Here is a 13,000-nt window from a genome sequence, read left to right on the forward strand (position 1 = left end):
ACAATTCACAGTCTCATGTCCTGGTTTACTGTACTAGTGCCATGTAACTCTAGCAGTAGTCATTGGCTTAAAAACGATTCGTGTCGGAACTACCCACTCGTCATGACAGATCCATTATTGCGATCGAAGTTTCACTTGAGATTTGCACTTGCCTTAATTTCTTGCAATAGCTTGTTACGTGTTGTATTTCCGTTAGTAAATGCCATGTGATAAGTCGAGAGTCAACTGGGCAACATGAGCCAGAACGTAAGATGTGACGATTTCTTCGTGGCTCAGATCTTCCATCGAGGTAACAGAGACGTTATTACACGACTTACGTATGCTGCATTGACGCTCTTGTGGCATACCACTACTAGTATTCTGATCTGCATCATGTTTTTTTGCTGTACTTCGAACATGTTCAAACACGTCACGCCAGTGAGAGTAGAGTCCTGATCTCACTTCTGATGTAGGCTTGAGGGTAGATATTATCTTGTTGAACACCAAGTAAAACGATGTCACTTTTTGGTTCCTGATTTAATCAACAATATGTTATCTTAACAATTCACTTTAACACTTGTCCAACTTTAACCAGTACGTACAACAGTCACTGAATCACACAACGTAACAAGGATATAGTAAGTGCACCAGGCAAGCGCAGTCCAACGAAATCATTTCAAGGCACGTTCCGCCTTTTTATACTAGCCGGCGCAGCTGGCTTATGAGTCACTTCTGTTGCAGCTGTTGTTTACGAGTGGAACGACACGGCCGGCGCGCCTGGCTTGTGTGAGTCACTCCTATTGCACGTGCTATATAACATAAATATCGTTAACGCCGTCATATTTGTAAATTCAATGCACCTACCATTATTTATTACGTTGGGTGGACTGTTAGAGAATACTATAGGCATTAAGTCCGCCAATGTAGACATTATATGAAGTGTAATAAATAAATAATTACAGCAGGTCACGCGCGGGATATGTGGATCTCGGATATTGAACTGGTCCATCATTACAGTAGTATGTACCATGCAGTCTATGCCACCCATGATCGAGTACATTGGAAGTACGTCGCAAGTGGTCGCGATCCTCAGTAGTGAGGGAACGATATAGAAAATCATTACACCCGAAATCTTTACAATAATTCATTTTATTTATTTAACGGCCGTCTGGTGTAGTGGTAAGTGACATGGTCACTACACAAGGGGGTCGCGGGTTCGAATCCCGCCAAGGGAAGATATTTGTATGATAAATATAAATGTCTTTCCAGGGTTATGGGTGTATATTAAATATATGTATGTGTATAATAAAAATATTATATTTATTTCCGTTATCTGGTACTTGTAACACAAGTTCTTTACGAACTTAGCACGGGACCAGTTAACGTGGCGTGATTGTTAGTAAATATTTATTTATTTATTTTATCGGCAATGCAAAAATTTCTAGTGTAACTAATCAAATACTCGTATAAACAAACCATTCTAATGTTTTGACAAAACAATTTATCTAGTGGCCGACGCCCCTAAACAGAATGTGTATAAACGATCTAGCTCGCTTTCTCCCTCTCTCCAAGCTCGAATAGTTCGCGAGACGCTCTGTCTATTATCTCACTCTCGCTCATACTAAATTGTATCTTTTCTCTCTAGCCGTAACGAATCTGTCCCGAGTTAAATTGTACTTTCAAAGCACCTAAAGAAGTTTTTTTAAAAAAAACTTTTGAGCTTCACAGAACAACAGAATTCGGTACTGTTATCAAAATTAAATTGTTAAATAAATAGTTTTTAATGCGATCATCGAACACGCTGTATGAAGTTATTTTTTATCTGTCATTCATAATAAAGAAGAGTTGAAGGACAAATAACAAAAAGGAGACATGTTTTTTTCTTTCGATTCGACATTTCTTTTTTTTCTCGTTTTTTGTTTATCGTTTTGCGAAATTGAACCGGCTAATAACAGCAGTGCGGTCAACATATTTTCTTTATATTGCTAAGACGGGTGGACGAGCTCACGACCCACCTGGCGTTAAGTGGTCCCTGGAGCCTATAAACATCTACAAGGTAAATGCAACCGCCCACCTTGAGATATGAGTTGTAATATTTCAGTTTTTTTACAGCACAACGGCTGCCCCACCTTTCAAACCCAAACGCATTAATGCTTCACGGCAGAAATAGGCAGAGCGGTGGTACCTACTTATGCGGACTCACAAGACGTCATACCACCAGTTACCATGTTAGATACAGGCGAAGAACGTTATTCCAAAGGGTTAATCTTTAAAAATTATAATTCGCACAATTACTAGTGGTAGGACGTCTATTGAATCCGCACGGGTAGGTACCAACACACTGCCTGTTCCTACCGTGAAGCAGTAATGCGTTTCGGTCTGAAGAGCGAGGTGGCTGTTGTACTGTAAAAACTGAGACTAAGGGGCCTGTCCACCGGAGCGGAGCAAGACAGCGGAGCGGAGAAACGGATAAATATTAAACAATAAGATTGATTTTATGCAATCTTATTTGTTAACATTTCTCCGTTTCTCCGGTGGATAGGCACCCTTAGAATCCCATGTCTCAAGTTGCGTGGTGGCCTTTACGTTGTTCATCTCCATAGGCCTCGATCACGACTTAAAACCAAATGGGCTCGTCTACCTATAAAAGCAATAAAATAAGATGCTCCTAATGTCCTGACCATTTTCACCAGGATAAAAAGCAAAATGGTGATATCTAAGGAAGTTTCGGTTTGTTTTTAAACTACCAATACTATATAATTGAAAATTAAAATGACTACTGCGTTTTAAATTCGCGTATCTCGTTATCCACTGTTATTTTCGAATAACTAACTGCTCCATGCCGTGCTCTTGAAGTATCGATTTGTCCGAGACATCTCGATACTTTAAGCTACAAATGCACAGCCCTAAGACAACTAAAAAGAGGTACCAGCGGACGGTTGTTAGCCATTAAAAAGCAAACGCCATTATTACAAAACCTCGTGGAATCCAAAAGAGATTTATAAAATTAATTAGAACAAAAAAAACTTTCCTTCGCTTAAATAATTCACGTTCATCAATCAAGCCACAGACGAGTGATCGGTGTCGTAGGTTATCTAAATGTGGCATAATAATACATTAAGATTTCATAATAATAATATTATCTTAATGGTTTGTTCGTATTCTCGGCTGTTTCTAACCCGCCGCGATGCATCTCGGTGCATCAAGGGTCGTGGCAGTTATTTTGGCATTACGGCCGTTGATGTCTTTGCTTGGTGCGTTAAAAAAACTATTAAAAAAATTGATAAAGCGTTAATGTCATTTCTGTGAATTTGATAAGATGATAAGCGCAAAAGGTTTTGTGATGTTAATGGATTGTTTTGTTCTATCTATTTTTAAATTTATTTTTATGGCTATAATAATATTAATGTTTTTTTATTACATAGATAAAGTCGTAGCTAATATAAAAAAATAATAACATTCGCACAAAATTGATATTATAATATGGCCGTTTATGATTTAAGATTGTTAGCTCGCCCAGTTATAATCCTCCATATATATTTTTTTCGGGCTAGGTGCCGAAATTCTTAGTAGGTGTCCATGTATAGTTGGCAAACAGGGTATATGAGACTTGACAGTTTGAAAATGTTGTGAGCAGATCGCGAACCAAAGAATGGCTCTACCCACCAAACGACTTCCATTGCACTTCTCTCACTCCGCCCGGGGTTAGAATCTGGGCAGAGTAGGAGGTTTCCCGCGTTCAACCCTACAACTAGATGCGCGACTCACCGCACAGACGCCGGCCGATGGAGCCTTTAAAGCGAATCGAAGGCTCTGCACGTCGGTTTTTTTTCCATACCTAAGCTGATAGCCTTGAGAGGCTATTTCAGCGTAACCTTAACTAGTAGGTGAGCTCACGGGGCTCAAACCTGACGACGTTGCTAACACTGGCCCTAACAAGAACAGTGCTTCGCGGATGTATCTACTACCGGATCGGAATCGCGACCCGCTGAGAGATCCGGCGAGAAACTCAGCGGGCTCATTCATTGTATAGGTTGCACGTCGAACTTTTTGCCGAGTTCGTCGAGTACGGTTGCCGGGGTCCCTAAGCCTGCTCCTAGTGTTAGAGCTGAAGGCGTCTAATGCAAGGTTTATTGGATCTGATGGACGTGTCTAGGACGTCTACGGTGACTGGCTGCTGCGTGATCAGGATTCTGGGAGTATCCAACGGCGGCAACAATAAGGCGATTATCATGACGCATAGCCTTATCGAAAGTGCCGCTGGTGTTTCGGGATACTTCGCCGGGTCAGAACCAGCTTGCAGGGTCGGGACACACTGCCAATCTGTCGCTCTTATCCTGTCACTCCTGGGCGGTGCACCTGAGTGCTACAGGTTCTAACACCCTACTGAATTCTCCGGCGAAGCAATAATACGTTACAGTTTGAAGGGCGGGGCAGTCGTACTATAGAACTGAGATTTAGAACTCATGTCTCAAGGTGGGTAGGAACATTAAGTTGATGATGTCCATGGGCACATTGGTAATGCGAGGTGAGTCCTGATCTCCTCTGACCGTCTAAAGCGTTTATAAGTTTCATTCGATGTACTTCTATATGAAAACGTATATTTTAATTTATAAGAGAAAATGTTTAATAAATTAGATAAATTTCGCATTAGCCAATGAATAAGTCAATAATTATTAACACATTATTTTATGATACATTGCATATCTCTGAAGCCCTCGTGTTCAGTGCGTGATGCGCGGTAAGGTCATCGTGCTTCAAGTCGTCGGCTAATGCAAATTTCATTCTTAACTTCAAAGTCATAAGGACGATAATATCAAATCAAAACATCGTTTACCGGTCGAACATTTTAATTGCTTGTTCGAGAATATAAGAAAAAAAAAAATTACATTGCACACGGTTAGTAGGTCAGTACAGAAGAGACATTGTTGTCTGTAGAGCCAATGGAATAAGGTTGAAAATCGCACACGTACATAACTAGACGTTCATTAGACTTAATGTATCTGATAACAGCCGGATGTGTCGCGAGGAAAATTTAATATCACTAAATGTACAGCATCCAGTGATTGGAACAGGATACGTTGATATTAAATTATCGATTCGATAGTGACAGTTGTTATCGTTTGGCGGCATTTGTTTACGTGCATCCTGTCATTTTTTTTATTTTTAAATGAAATTTGACGATGGGTTTCAGGAACATATGTGATTGTACCACATTCTTATTTTTACTTCTGTATCTAATATATAAAATTCTCGTGTCACAGTTTTCGTTGCCATACTCCTCCGAAACGGCTTGACCGATTTTGATGAAATTTTTTGTGCTTATCCGGTATCTATGAGAATCGGCCTACATCTATTTTTCATCCCCCTAAATGTTAGGGGTAGTCCACCCCTAAATTTTTTTATTTATTTTTTAGACAAAATTTTTAATTTCTATTTTTTTATGATACAGCATACAAAAATACATACAACCCTAAATTTGCACCCCTCTACGATCAACCCTTATTTTTTATTAGCTAATTAAAAACTAAATTTTTTGCAAGATTTTTGTTTTTATTTTGTCATGACTTAAAATAAAAAAATATATATTACTCTCAATTTTCACTCTTATACGACCAACCCCTATTTTTCCATCCCGATTTTTATTTTTTTTATTCTATGCACAGATCCGCAATAAGGTTACAAGATGGCAATCAAATATTATAATTGTAGTACGATAAATTCTTATTCAGAGTTTATAATTTGAAGTTCCTTTAATTATGATTTTTTTTTTTTTTTTTATATTCAATTTGATCTCCTGCCCTCGCCGGTCTACTACTGATCAACTATCAATCGATCAGTTATCCCCGCCAGGTGTCACCACTCATCCAGCAAACATCACGTAGTAGGGATGAGGACGAAGCCGGTCTCCTGTCTTACTCACTATACATTTTTCAGCCATGTTTCTTTGGTTTTATTTGTGTATCAATCGTAGCTTGCCAGCCATGTTGTTTTGGTTTTATTTGTGTATCAACAGTATGTTCAATAGGTCTGAGCATCGGCTACTATCTATATTTCATACCTCTAAGTGATAAGGGTTGTTCACCCCAAACATTTTTTTTTTTTTTTTCCGATAAATGTTTTTTGGTTATAATGAGGTATAGTCCCCGGCACGTAACTTGGCAAGAGACGCTAGATGCGCAAAAGTCGTTTTTTAGGTCACTTTTGTTGTCAAGCGGGACGCGGGGAAAGACGAAGCACCGTTCCGAGCGCGCATTGGTGAGTCAGTCGACCCTCACCTCCCGTACCGCGTCTACGTTCCGTTCGCTCCCGGTTACACATGCGCCTACTAAAGTTGTAGGAACCCTTTGTTTATATTGAGTTTTTGTTACGAGTTGTTATTATTGTTTTAAATTTAGTTTTTGTTACGAGTCTTATTGTTTTAAATTTGTTTGCAATGGCAGGACCAAATACCAATGACCATAATTATAGTCGATTCAGTCATTGAGCGTTTTATTACTTACGCCAGTGACGACAGCGACTCTTCGTTATGTTGACGATGAGGAGCCAACTCCTTCCACCAGCTCAGGTGCTACCATCAATTTAATCCAAGGGGTAGCACTATTAGAAAAAGATAGTGACGACGGCGTCACATAATTTTTAATATTAAGTATATTTTGTTAAATAAACTTTTTAACTTTTAATTGTATTTTATTTATAACACCTAATACACTTCACGAATTCCTCTCTTTTCTTTAACTTTCTTCTAAGCACACAGGCTTAAAAATAAATTATGGCAAATAAAAAAATTTATACAATAAAATAAACATATATGCGGGCAATAAAAGTGACCATTTTTTTGTTGAAATGTACACTATGCGCGACATTACCCCCACTACACCAAAATCTTTGCCAACTTACGTGCCGCTTACTATATGTGGTTGAATGAGGTTTTTGAGAATTTTATATATTAGACTAAAATTTCCCTAGAAATCTTATTTAAGGCAACACAACGTTTGCCGGGTCAGCTAGTATACATATAAAAATGAATTGCTGTTCGTTAGTCTCGCTAAAACTCGAGAACGGCTGAACCGATTTGGTTAAGTTTGGTCTTGAATTATTTGTGGAAGTGCAGAGAAGGCTTAAAAGGTAGATAATTTTATTGATCGATTGAGGCACTACGAAGTCTGCCGGGATAGCTAGTTTATTAATAAAATGTTCACTGCTGTTCTTTTTTTTTTTTTTTTTTAATTTGGCAATGGACTTTTTGCGATGCTATTATCGCAGCAATTGAATTGATGAAACTCTTAAATTATAATTTTTCTTCATACTTATTCGCTGGTAGCCTAAGAGGCATTTCCAGCTACGCCCGGACGGGTAGGTGAGCTCACGGGCTCAACCTGAGAGTATTTACTAACACTAACCCTAGCAAGAGCGGTAGAAATATATACATACTAAGTTATATTGAAAATGATACTAAGTGAAATGGGATGAATTTTATTTATTTGAGATTGTAATTGATTCGGATGAAAAAATGCTCAGGCTGGAAGCTAGTGCTTTTTGGAGGAAACCGAGAAGCCGCGTCCTGCGACTTTATTTCCCACACTTGAGCATTTTCAGTTTTTATTTTATTTTTTATTTTTCCTACCTATTATAGTAGGTAACCTCGATAGGTTATTCTAGATTAACCGAACTAGTAGGTGAGCTCACGGGGCTCAAACCGGGAATGTTGCTAACACTCGCCAAGAGTAATGCTTCGCAGAATCTACCACCGGATCAGAAACGCGACCCTCTGAGAAGATCCGGCGAGAAACTCAGTGGGTGTGTCTATGGGTTAATTTACTCGCCGAGCCCTTCGTCGCAAGCGACGGGTTCGGCGAGGACGGTGTCCGGTTCTTGAGGTACCTAAAAGCACCATTAATGGATCGGGAGGATCCGTAATGACGTGTTTAGGGTGACGTCGACTGTTTACCATTCGACTTTCGACTGTTTACATGACAAACTGTTAATAAACCACCGTTATTTTACGTTTAAATCTGCAGAAACAATAAATTAACAAAATAAAACATTATTCACACAACTTCGCTCCATTTAGATTTTGTGCTTTTTTTTCGCAAGTCATATTTGGGCAAACGAGTTCACGCCCGGTATGCACTGGTTACCGGAATTGATGGCGCTATTCTTGTTGTAATCCTTTAATGCCAGATAGTCTGTACATTGTTTAGTGATCTAGAGAAATAAAAAAAATCATGTCGGTCTTTTTTCAACCATCATTTAAATTATAGGATTGATTCATTATAGGATTAATTCAAACACTTAAAGATAAAATGCCTGAAGCTTGATGTATTTTTTTTTCCAATTACAGTGGAATACGTTGACACAGAATACAGCCTATGGTTGACTTGGTTCCTGACTCCTGTTATAGTGACCTTCCTCCTGCCGGCCGTCATCATAATCCTCATATACATCAGCAGTATTATATTTCACCTGTACAGATTATATAGGTATGTACATTTCATTTTTTTTTTATATTGTTTCAGACAGTCAGACGAGCTATTGACATATCGCGAAAAACGCGGTTTTAAAGTCAATGGTATGACGAGCTCACAGCCCACCTGGTGTTAAGTACTTACTGGAACCCATAGACATCTGCAACGTAAATGCGTCACCCACCTTGAGATACAAGTTTGAAGGTACGCATTACTGCTTCACAGCACTGCTAGAAACGCATTACTGCTTCACGGCAGAAATAGGCAGAGTGTTGGTTACCCGCAATGGGTAGTTTGATAATGAATTGTTGTTTCAGATTAAGGGTCGTTGCCGGAGTTCAAAGCGATTGGCGTCACGCAGCGAGACTGGCTGTCTGTGCGTTGTGGGACGCTCACGGTTGGCTCTGGCACGGTGAGTTCGGAAATCGCCTTCACCCAAATAATTTTGTAGACAAGAAAGCTGACGCGCGAAATGGCACCAATAGGGCTTTCTGTTGCACACGGCGGAAAATTTGTATGTGACGCTCAACTCGGAAAACTTTTCAAATTTTGGTTAACTGTAGAAAGATAACAGAGCATATTTCAAAATACATATATATTTCAATACTGTTCGATGTTATTGCTTAGGAGGATAGACATCGCAATAAAAATCCGTCAACAGCCAGTCTATTGGCGGATTTTTATTGTTCATTATTTTTTGGTGTAAAGTAAAGTTTCTGTCTAAAGCTGAAATTACCTGAGGCTCATGCACTAAAAATAACTAATAATTTTAGTTAATAAATTTAGTTGTAAATATATGTACTACTATAGAATAGTACTAAATAAATTTAATTCTAAATATTTCTTAGTTAGACTCTTAGACTCTTAAAAAAGTCCCAGCAAAGGGCATTCGGTCTTAGTGCCAGTTTTCATGGTCTAATATCGTTTTTATCTCTCAGGTTACGAGATCCGAGGCCTTGAAAATATTCCAGACGGGCCGTTCCTCGTGATCTACTATCATGGCGCTCTGCCCATAGACATGTACTACTTCATAGCCAGGATGCTGCTTTTCAAACGGAGGCACATCCACACCGTCGCCGATAGGATTCTGTTTAAAATACCGGGTGAGTTTCTAAAACGGAATTGGGGGTTTACCAGACACCTTTCCAGCTTTACCGGGACCCGTGAACGAGTTCAGGATCAGCCAGGAGGCGCGGGATTTACCTTCGAATGACTCCTAACAGTTCAAGTCTTCACAAATGTACCCACTATCGTATCGGTTATCGCAAGGCAATTAGTGATGCCCATTAGTATTGATGTGGTTTTATTAGTGGAATAACAAAATATGGATCTAAAAATATTTTCACTATATTCGTAGTTATATCAAATTAGGATTTGTCCGGTTTAGGTTAGGAATGATTAGGTTGGTAAGAGAATGTTAACTATGAATGTGAAAGGACATAGAGGAAGAGGTAGACCTAAGAAGAAATGGATGGATTGCCTGAAAGACGATATGGGTACGAAGGAAGTGAGCGAAGAAATGGTATATGATAGAAGAGTATGGAAGGAGAAAACATGTTGCGCCGACCCCAGGTGACTGGGAGAAGGGCAGGAGGATAATGGTGATGAGGTTAGGGATGATTAAAATTTATTTTTGTTGGCTGTCTACACACGTGTTTTGCTAATGATTGAACTTGTTTGGTTTCTATTAACCTATCTTTAATATTCTATATGGTCGTTTTGACTGTTAGTTTTCTAAAACAAGAAAGTCTAGATTTACTTGTGACTGAAATTCTTTAATTTTTTCTTTCGTCTGCTTTAACAACAATATATCGTTTTCGCTCTATGACATATTTTTTAATTATTTAAATGAGTGGACGAACTCACAGCCCACCTGGTATTAAGTGGTTGCTGGAGCCCATTGACATCTACAACGTAAATGCGCCACCCACCTTGAGATATAAGTTCTAAAATCTTAGTATAGTTACAACGGCTGCCTTACCCTTCAGACCGAAACGCATTACTGCTTCACGGCAGAAATAGGCAGGGCGGTGGTACCCACCCGCGCGGACTCACAAGAGGTCCTACCACCAGTAATTACGCAAATTATAATTTTTGCGGGTTTGATTTTTATTACACGATGTTATTCCTACACCGTGGAAGTCAATCGTGAACATTTGTTGAGTACGTATTTCATTAGAAAAATTGGTACCCGCCTGGGATTCGAACATCGGTTGGACGGACCGGACGTCTTATCCTTTAAGCCAGGACGACTATCAGATACACATCAATACTTGGAATGAATGGCATTTTGAAGTGTTCACGCATTAATCAAAGGACATGGGCCACTCTCCATACATTGCACGGCTCACTAAACGTTCAAGGACAGTGATGAAATTAAGTTTAAATAACCAGACTATATACCCCTTTTATTATAAACAAATTAAAATCAATATTGTCCATGGGGATACAGAGATATTTAAAAAATAAGATAAGAATTTTAGGTTATAATCATATGATTTTGCTGCCAATACACAGACACTTTAACATCATCATCAGCTTAAATATTATTTAGATTACTATACTTTTTGGATGTCTACGATGGCCGGTGATAATTACACCATAATTCAAATGAACCTCTTGTGAGTCCGCGCGGGTGGGTACCACCACCCTGCCTATTTCTGCCGTGAAGCAGTAATGCGTTTCGGTTTGAAGGGTGGGGCAGCCGTTGTAACTATACTTGAGACCTTAGAGCTTATATCTCAAGGTGGGTGCCGCATTGGCGTTGTAGATGTCTATGGGATCCAGTAACCACTTAACACCAGGTGGGCTGTGAGCTCGTCCACCCGTCTAGCAATAAAAAAATATCTATGTCCTTCCATTACGCACAACAATTATAATAAGCAGGTATATCGCAACGGAACACTTAATAATATCCACAATCCGCCCGAGTGCGAAAACGACTGATCAAATGTAAAACGTCAATAAACATTAAACAAGCGTAGTTTTTTTTCATGCTTAAGATTAATAATTGTTTACCCATGTGATGATTTATTCTACGGATTTAAAAGTATCAAAATAGATTTTCATTTACATATAATATTTTATATTAATTTTAAAATCCATTAATTAAATATGTTAATATATTTAACTAGTTTTTTGCAATATAATGTTTTTTTTAAGAAGATTTAATGTGAATTGTTTAAAATATAAATATATTTTACCCATGGCAACTCCTTCAATATTATCAATGTAGCTTAGTTATGCTAATTTCTTATTATTTATGATTTTTATTATCCCACCATTAAATTACCTTTAAATTTTATACTAAGTATGTAAAAATGAAATGTTTTTTTCTATAAATATTTCATTAATGTCCTTGAGAGCACGATTAGCTGGGCCGAAAATGGCCCATGTCCTTTAACGGTATGATGAGCAGCGGGAACATAAGGACATTCTGTTCAAATCCTTCCAGGTTGGAAAGCGCTGCTTGAGGGCTTATGCGTTATACCTGGGACGGTCCAGACGTGCGCTTCCGTCCTGAAGGCCGGCAACCCTCTGGCCATATCGCCGGGTGGCGTTTACGAGGCCCAGTTCGGTGATCACCACTACAGGTTGAACTGGAAGTCGCGAGTCGGCTTCGCGAAAGTCGCCCTCGAAGCTAAAGTGGTAAGGTTTATATTCGTTTGTCATTTTTATGATTAGTATACCTTGTGAGACGGTATCGAATTTTTCAATAACGCCTGTGGGACTTTTCGATGGAGTTCTCTTAAGAGACGAATGATGGCCTCTTCACATATTCCGTGATGAACCCTTAGGGTCCGTTCACAGAGACCGGCTCGAAGAGGAGAGAGGATTTTATCACGATGGAAACAGAGTAATTGTAGTAAAGTTTATTTTTGCATTGGGCCTTTTTTGTCATTAAGAATGCTTGAACACGCTGCGTGTGAATAAGAGGAGCCGACCGACTCGTATTGCGCGCTCTTTTTCGCTCACGTCACCAATCGACTTTCAAATCTCTTCCGGCCGGTCTATGTGAAATATTTGGGGGCTCTGCTTCGGTCAATTCCAAACGTATACGATTGTGTGAAAAGATAAAAGCGGGTCGATGCTCTCCGAGCTGGTCTGTGTGAACGGACCCTTACACTGCTAGGTGTGTTGTCGGCTTAGAACAGCACCTCATCTCGCTCCATGGGGTAGCCAAGGCATTTATCGTTCTCTGAGTATTACACCAGTGTACTACGATCGGCAATCGGCATCTACGGGTGGTAGGGAGTATTGTCAGCTTGCAAGGGTAGGTACCACCAATCCACCTACTTTTGCCGCGAAGCAGACATGTTTGAATGGTGGGCCGATATCCAACCGAGACTTGGACCTTATGTCTCAAGGTGGGAGACGGCATGTTGTGACGTCAATAGACTGGCAGACACCGTGTGCGTCTCGGCACGCCCGGCAGTAATAATAACTTAAACTAATCTAAGTTGAACTATTTAATATTCGAAATTGTTTAACTTGAGAAAAGCTTAGGTTATTACTTAAATTTTATGTACTTATATTAATATGATAACGTAAGG

At 39.3% G+C, this 13,000-nt stretch overlaps 1 protein-coding gene across 3 annotated transcripts in view; it reads left to right on the forward strand.

Annotated features, from left to right (window-relative positions):
* The window catches only part of LOC101738575 (monoacylglycerol/Diacylglycerol O-acyltransferase), a 53,131-nt gene that overhangs the window by 33,096 nt on the left and 7,035 nt on the right, over positions 1-13,000 (forward strand). For all 3 annotated transcript variants that reach the window (XM_038017990.2, XM_012691311.4, XM_012691312.4), the window contains exons 2-5: positions 8,324-8,462; positions 8,765-8,859; positions 9,386-9,550; positions 11,902-12,095. In XM_038017990.2, coding sequence (XP_037873918.1) covers positions 8,324-8,462; positions 8,765-8,859; positions 9,386-9,550; positions 11,902-12,095 — 593 coding nt within the window. The remainder of the gene's footprint in view (positions 1-8,323; positions 8,463-8,764; positions 8,860-9,385; positions 9,551-11,901; positions 12,096-13,000) is intronic.

This window comes from Bombyx mori, chromosome 20, assembly GCF_030269925.1.
Source record: "Bombyx mori chromosome 20, ASM3026992v2".
Taxonomy (NCBI): Eukaryota; Metazoa; Arthropoda; class Insecta; order Lepidoptera; family Bombycidae; genus Bombyx; species Bombyx mori.